Here is a 7925-nt window from a genome sequence, read left to right on the forward strand (position 1 = left end):
AACCGTTTTATGATTGGCTGCGTTCAGCAGAACGTTTGTTTTGCAACTGTTGGAAGTTTCCTTCGCGCTAATTGGATCATACTTTTAGATCTAGAAGAATGGTCCTATCTCAGCAGACAATCATAAAACAGTTGCAAAACTGTTGAGTCTGCTGAACGCAGCCATAGTTTTGAAGCATTTGTAGCGGCAATTCGACCGCACCCCAAATGGAAAGCAGTGTACGTTTATCCAATTGTAGATCGGGCTTAAGACCTCGCAGAAAGTTCTTGATGCTTTTGGGAACGCAGTTCTCTTAAAAACTCGGCATAATTCTTGCATAAGGCGTGCACGAGTGGGAGTTGGTAATCTCGGACCAATGAATGATCGCCAAATCGCAATTCCGACAATTTCGTATCGTGAGTCGCGATAATGTTTGTACATATGTATGTATATACATGATTACGTTGAGCGATATCAGATGACATTTGATTGTAGTCGTGTACGATCGGTCGACAGAATTTATTAAAAAGCAACGCGACAAGAGTAGATTGTGCAGGAATTTTCCTTGTTAATTAAAATCGGGACGCGCTTTTTCAATCAACGAAGGGACCGATCAACATCGCCAATTCCGTCGTGAGTTAAACAACGTCGAGACGACAAGACTTGTCAATTGCTGTTACGTACTACGTCAACAGCTGACCTCGGGCTGCCTCGGGCTGGCTGTGACTAGCTGGTGACACGCCGAGAGGATGGCAGACGCCGCCGTTAATCTTATAATAAAGGCACCGAATCAGCAAATCAAGGATCAGATAGTTAAATGCGATCTCGGCTGGACTATTGGTCGTTTGAAGGAGTATCTGTCCGAAGTCTATCCCAGCAAACCAGTAAGTTGCGTGAAAGTAATTATTTCCGGCTGGTGAAAGTAGGGTGTTGTGTGTGTGTGTGTGTGTGTGTGTGTGTGTGTGTGTGCGTGCGTGTGTGTGTGTGTGTATTTTTATGTTTCTCTTTACATTTTGTCTTCTTTTTTCTCTTTGCGCCATTAAGTGAGCGAAAAGATAATCGTCTTTAAACAGTGATATTCGAAATGTTTAAATGCTTCCTAATTATATACAAGAATCTCACAGAATGTGACTTTCACATTTTGATTCAATTAAAATTAAAATTAGTAAAAGAAAGGCACGTTGGTGTTATCCCTGATAAAAAAAGTTGATGGAGAACGATAGAAAAATCCTATCGTTTTGAATATGGAATCTGGTTAGTAAATTCACTAATTTGAATCAATTTTATAAGAATGACAAATTTTATAAAATCCGATAAAATACGATAGGATTCATATCTGATCAATCATGATGCTCATGAGGTCAACGATAGAAAATGATATAAACTTATAGAAAACGATACGAATTGATAGAAATCTTATCGTTCTTGTCCTTTGTCACCTTTTTTTACCAGGAATGTTTAGACTAAAATTTGTTTACAAAATTATCAGTAATCTGCAATAATGATTCTAAGAGTTATGTTTTGAAGAAAAGATTAGTGTTATTATAATATTAGATGAAAGTATTTGTGAGCTTTATGGATGATTTAAGAAGATATGATATCTTTGTGTTAAATTGTTATTCTTTATCTTTATTAATATAATTTTGTATGCCTATTATTGTACTAATAATATTATATGATACATATATCAATACCATGGACGATATATATTTTACAAAAATGTATTTTAATTTTTAAAGTTTTTGAATTTCTATTTATCTTGTTATCTAAAAAATTTTAATATTTTATTATTAATGCTACAATTATTTATTATTACATTAACACAATTATTTATTAACACACCTTGTGTAGACTTACAAAATTTTAAAGATATACAAGTGATTTAAGTCATTATTATTGTTTGTAGGAAAGTTCACATCAGAAATTGATCTATTCTGGTCAGTTATTAAACGATTCTGCACAATTGAAGGATGTCTTGAGACAGTGCGATGGTTCAGAGGATCAAGCATATACTGTTCATCTAGTCTGTACCCCACAAAAGATGTGTGCTGCTAAGGCTACGTTGGATCAAAATCAATCAATTGAAAGAAATGCAGTAGATGCTGCATCTACAACAAGAAATACTTATATAAGAAGTAACACTATTCAGAATCAAAGTCATGAGAATGCTAATGTTACTGCATCTCAGCATCAACAATACTTATCTCAGCAGTATCTTGATCCTCGAAATAGTCAACAATTAGCTTGGATGCAACAGGCGTATACACATTATTTTACACAGTATATGCAACTGTAAGCTGTCTTTTACAACTGTTTGTTAAAGATACAAGAAATGCATAAATGTTGTAATGCTGTTCTTTTCAGAATGGCAGCGCAAGGTATACAGTTGCAAGCCAGTATTCCATACTTGCAGCAAATGAATATCAACACAAGTGATACGGCTCAACATACATACACGAGCAATAATAACAATAATGTTGGCGATGAACAACCCCAACCAGTGGCTCAAGATGCAGCTGACATCAATGCAGGAAATAACGGTGCAGGCGAGGATGCTGCATTTAACCGCGACTGGTTGGATTTCTTCTACATGTTGTCTAGAATCGTCGTTCTATTTGGTATAGTGTATTTCTATTCATCTCCACTCAGGTTCCTCATCGTCACGTTTCTGGGATTTGCGATATATCTGTGAGTCTCAATTCTTTAATATTCTTTAATACACTGAGAAAAAATTTACCAAATTTTAATATTTCTTTGAATAGTCCTAGCGGAATATTTACTAAACATAAACTCATATTTATTAAGTACAAGAACTTTAGTTTGATTTAACTCCATTTTTTCATTTATCTGAATATTTATGTACCATACGTTAATATCTGCTAGCACTTTTTAAAGAAATATTTATTAAAAGATAATTAATTTTTTTTCTCAGTGCAGACATCACAATTGTTCTTTTATATGTACACGCGCGTGCGCGCGCGCGCACACACATACACACACACACACACGCACGCATGCACGCACGCACGCACGCACACGTTTCTTTGATGCTTCTTCTTTGAATTTGTTTGAAAATTATTAGGTGTAATACAAGGTATTCGTTATAGATATCAAGGTGGGTTCTTTAGGGTACAGCCAATCCTATTGGCCGAAAATAACAACGGACGCGCAGACAACAACAACCAAGTATTACAGAACGAAGTAGTAGGTCCTCAGGCTGTACCGCAACAGCAAAACGCTCAAGTGCCAACCGTGCAACCAGAAGCACGAACAAATGCCAATGAAGAGAATGAAGAACAACGCCCAGGCGCTCTTGCCTTTACTTGGACCTTCTTTAGTTCGTTTTTTGCCTCGCTTATTCCAGATCAGCCAAATGTCATTTAATCCTGCCCGGATATAAAATCGACATTCTTTTCTTCTATACTTATAATGTAAAGACTGGAGAAGATGACTTTGTCATGATATATATCAGGTTTTTAAAATATTTAACAGTTTGTAGAGTCAGAAGTGCTTAAACTCGTGATTAATTCAATACATATATTCCTGTGAAAGTCTGATCAGTTTTACGGTATCCAAGGATTTTTGAAACTAAATCTAATATATATATATATATTTAAATGTTTACGTATGTGTTAATAATCGACATACGCTTAAAATGGATGACAATTATCGCGAAAATTTCACGGGTATGAAGATTATATATATATATCAATTTAACTTATTGAGAGATTCACAATTCACGAAATAGAATAACAGACACATTAGATCTATAGATATTAATGCTAACTTTTCTTCGGAAGAAGATTGTTAGAGTTGCCATCCCAAAGCTATTAGAGTTAAATGTATAAAAAATTTTTTTATGTTTGTAGAATATGAAGATATAAAGGTACAACGAGAGATAAAAATAATCATGTATATATCTAATATCTATATAAAAATAAGAAATATAGATTTTGTGTAGAGCTTGTATTATACAAAGCTATGTAAGGAGATAATAATAGGCACTTGAGATAATTTTCTTAAAAAGTTCATATATATATATGTATATACATACATATATACATATATACATATATATGTAGCAATAATAATATATTGTGTCAGAATAATTTTTCTGTGATGTTTAATACGGTTGAATATATCCGGTGTGATATCAACGTAAAACATCGCGTTAAGTTCGTAATTATTATTAATATACATAAGAAATATTAGTGAATTTATGAAATTTCTGTAAATTTTCTTAAATAGTTCTACATAAAGAGCGCCAATTGAATGAAAATGTATGTAAAGCAAATAAAACAATTTTTAAAATTTGTTTAGTCATATTATTTTAATTGAATAAAAAATTGTGAACATCCTAATAAAATGTTAATAAAAGAAAAATATGAGATATTTATCTGTGAAAAACTAAATTGTAAATGTCACAATTGATATGAAAAACATTGTTTTTTAATAGTGTTGTTGAATTATCGTCCGACATATGATACAATCCAAGAAAGTACAGTACAGTGTATAAGTATCGCGTTAAGATTACGAAATCACACGAAACATGTAACTTAAGCTGATTCTACAATGAATCGGTAGTCGGTAGTTCTAAGTCTTATCGGTTAGAGATCCTCAAATAAGAGATGCGCGAATTGAAATCGCTACGGGATTGATTGACGACGTTGCAAGAATATGGTGCAATCAATAGCGCAACCGTATTTTATTCCTATTTATATAAGATAAAACGCGGCGAACATACATTCTGTCAAGAAAGTACCGGGAATTTTCAATTAAAACATTTTCACATAGAATCATCAAAATTTATTGGGTCGCCTTCAAAATAGGCTCCATTTGCTCCAATACATTTATGCCAACGGCACTTCCAATCATCGAAACATTTTTTATAGGCGCTTTCCGGGATGGCCTTTAGCTCTCGCGCCGAATTTTGTTTTATGGCTTCAATCGACTCAAAATGGGTGCCACGAAGCGGCAATTTTAGTTTTGGGAAGAGGAAAAAGTCACAGGGGGCCAAATCCGGCGAATACGGTGGTTGCTGAAGCACGTTCGTTGAGTTTTTGGCGAGAAAGTCGGTCACAATCGTAGCTCGGTGAGAAGACGCGTTATCGTCATGCAAAATCCACGAGTTGTTCGCCCACAAATTTGGCCGCTTCTTACGGATACGCTCACGCAAACGTTTCATAACGCCTAGGTAATACTCCTTGTTTACCGTCTGACCCTCTGGAACGAATTCGTAGTGCACCACGCCACGGATATCGAAGAAAACAATGAGCATCACCTTCATTTTCGAGCGGCTTTGGCGTGGTTTTTTCGGTTTCGGCTCATTTTTTCCCATCCATTCCGATGCTTGCTGACTTGTTTGCATATCGTACTCGTAGACCCAGGTCTCATCACCAGTTATAATGCGTTCCATGAATGTGGAATCGGAATTACAGCGATCCAGCATGTCTGAAGCGACCTGTTCGCGATGGCGTTTTTGAAGAAAATTCAGCTCTTTCGGTACGAGTCGTGCGGCCACCTTTCTCATGCCCAAAATATCAATCAAAATCGTACGTGCGGACTCGTGGGATATCTCAAGCTCATGTGCTATCTCTCTCAAGCACCGTTTCCTTCATTTTATCGACGTTATCTTCGGTCGAAGCCGTCGATGGGCGTCCGGAACGAGGCAAGTCTTCGACCACTTCACGACCGTCCTTGAAGGCTCTGTACCACTGATATGCACGAGTTTTCGATAGAGCATTATCACCAAAGGCCTTTTGCAACATTTTCAATGCATCGGCACACGAAAATTCATTTGCAACACAAAACTTTAAACAAATTCTTTGCTCAACGTAATCACCCATAGTAAAAAATCGGCACGCACTACTGACATCGACTGACTTAACCAGCTGTTGCAAACACACTGGTTGACAGATCCCGCTCAAACTTGGCATAGTAATTAAGGACAGTGGTACCAACCTAGGAAAAAAAAATTTTACCTGCCTCATTGCCCCGCCAGATTTAAATCGACAATTCCCGGTACTTTTTTGACATGTAAATCTAAGTGAATATATGATATTCACTTCGCTAAATTTCTGTTTGTCGCATCTTTACTTTGTGAGTATACTTACTAGAAGATGATACATATTAAAAACAAAGGGAGTAGAAAAACGTAATGTATAAAGCGGAATGTTCACACATGTATGATTTTATTTAGAGAATACTTTTATTTAGAGAACACTTTATGATTTTATTTAGAGAATACTTTAGAGAATACACTTTATGATTTTATTTAAAGAATACTTGAGGATCTCTAGTTTGAGGCACAGACTATTGCATATCGTATAACGCATAATTAGAGAAGTAAAAAAAACGGTATTTTTACTTCGGAGAAAAGTATCAAGTAAAAAAAGTAATTTTTTTTTACTGTAAATAACGATACCAAATTACATAAAATTCATGAAAAAAACAGTTATTTCAATATAATTATTTGAACGACAGATATTTTATATTTAAAAGCTAAATAAATAATATTATTAATACAGATAATACTTTATAAGCATAAGATACTGTTTCGTTGCATATTGGTTATAATTGTACTCTATTTTAATTATTCTGTATTTTAATTATTTTGTATTCTATATTTTATTTATTTTGAGACAACATCCCAATATAATATTGATTCAAGAGTAATTAGAGATTCGATGAACGTTGTCTCACAAATTTAAATTTAGAATATGTACAACACACAGTATACATATATATACATATATATATATATACAATCACAGTATATGACAAAAACAGTGTCAATTAGTCTAATAAAGTATTATTTATATTAATAACAGTATAGAACTTACTTAACTTTTAAAATTGAAACAATATAAATCATTCAAATAATAGTGAAAGGTAAGATATATTTATAGCCATCCACATTAAACTATATTAATCATTATACTATATTTTAACTTTTTAATTATTTTTAGAATTTTTCCGTCGTTTACATCTGTATGCATAATGCATAAAAAACTATACCAATCAAAGTCCTTAAAGATTTTGCACGTTATCTGGGTTTATTTTCTTCCTAAAATAAAAGACTCTGGATTGATTTTCTTATATTTTATGCATTATGCAAAAATTTGTGTTTAAACGCGAAAAAGAAAAAATATTCAGTTATGTCATGAAAATGTATTTAATAATGTATATTATAAATTTACATGTATATAATATAAACTATGTTTTGATAAACTATTAGTATAAGTATCTTCAGATACTATGCAGTTCGTTTCATTGGCTGCAAAGAATCTGAAGATATTGTAGTTTAATCTGAATTTCAGATAAAGTCTAATCTGAATAAATATAAGATTTGACTACGAATAATGGCTTATAGGAAGTTGGCTGTTAAATAAATATAAGTATCATACCTCACAAATACAGCTGAAATCCATGAGTATCCAATATGCTCATGGAATATTTATAACCCATTGAGCCTTTCTGCCTGGATTTCTCGGGAAATGTTTTATAAGAAATTCCTTAGTCGCTGAATTTTTATTTGCACGCAAGAGTTTGGCATAGTTATTTTCTGGATATTATCTATAATTGTTTACTTATGCGTTATAAAGTCATGTACATTATAGGTTAGGAATATGCCTACGCGTTACAATATTTTCGGTAATTATTCAGAATACCTCCCTCACCTCCGATTTCGATGAAATTAGGCTTATTCGACGCGTTTTTGCACAAAACGAAAGAATCTGGCAGAAAAAAGTGTCGCTCTGCCTCGCGAACCGAGATATTTAGCGTTAAAGTTGACGACTCTGCAGGTTAGGAAATCTGTCATACCGACTATGGCTGCATTCGGAAACGTCGCTCGGATGCCTCCGATGCCTCGAATTCATTATCTGTCCTTCTTTAACATTAAATGTTAAACGAGGACAGATGATGAATCCGAGGCATCGGAGGCA

The 7925-nt window shown here is 34.0% G+C and overlaps 1 protein-coding gene and 1 long non-coding RNA gene across 3 annotated transcripts; one reads left to right on the forward strand and one right to left on the reverse strand.

The window, feature by feature from the left end:
- The first annotated feature begins 376 nt into the window (after positions 1 to 376).
- Herp (Homocysteine-induced endoplasmic reticulum protein) lies at positions 377 to 3586 on the forward strand. Of its 2 annotated transcripts, none has more exons than XM_018452233.1 (4): positions 377 to 863; positions 1886 to 2271; positions 2344 to 2667; positions 3108 to 3586. In XM_018452233.1, exons 1-4 carry the CDS (start codon positions 729 to 731, stop codon positions 3361 to 3363), a joined length of 1101 nt encoding a protein of 366 aa, XP_018307735.1. In that variant the 5' UTR covers positions 377 to 728; the 3' UTR covers positions 3364 to 3586. The 2 variants fall into 2 exon arrangements, with proteins under 2 accessions (XP_018307735.1, XP_018307734.1); XM_018452232.1 differs by having other exon boundaries at positions 378 to 863; positions 3087 to 3582.
- A 3375-nt stretch (positions 3587 to 6961) lies between these two features.
- LOC108725304 (uncharacterized) lies at positions 6962 to 7695 on the reverse strand. The gene is made up of 3 exons (XR_001936748.1): positions 7659 to 7695; positions 7386 to 7554; positions 6962 to 7045 (listed from the first exon to the last, which is right to left on the reverse strand). It is a non-coding gene; the product is annotated as an uncharacterized lncRNA (long non-coding RNA).
- Between the last annotated feature and the right edge of the window lie 230 nt (positions 7696 to 7925).

This window comes from Mycetomoellerius zeteki, unplaced genomic scaffold, assembly GCF_001594055.1.
Source record: "Mycetomoellerius zeteki isolate Tzet28-1 unplaced genomic scaffold, Tzet1.0 scaffold333, whole genome shotgun sequence".
Classification (NCBI taxonomy): Eukaryota; Metazoa; Arthropoda; class Insecta; order Hymenoptera; family Formicidae; genus Mycetomoellerius; species Mycetomoellerius zeteki.

Coding starts and splice junctions, on each gene's coding strand:
- Herp (XM_018452232.1), top strand. CDS start 729: ATGGCAGACGCCGCCGTTAATCTTATAATAAAGGCACCGAATCAGCAA. Junction 2,272..2,343: donor TTTACACAGTATATGCAACT/GTAAGCTGTCTT, acceptor TGTTCTTTTCAG/AATGGCAGCGCAAGGTATAC. Junction 2,668..3,086: donor CTGGGATTTGCGATATATCT/GTGAGTCTCAAT, acceptor TATTCGTTATAG/ATATCAAGGTGGGTTCTTTA.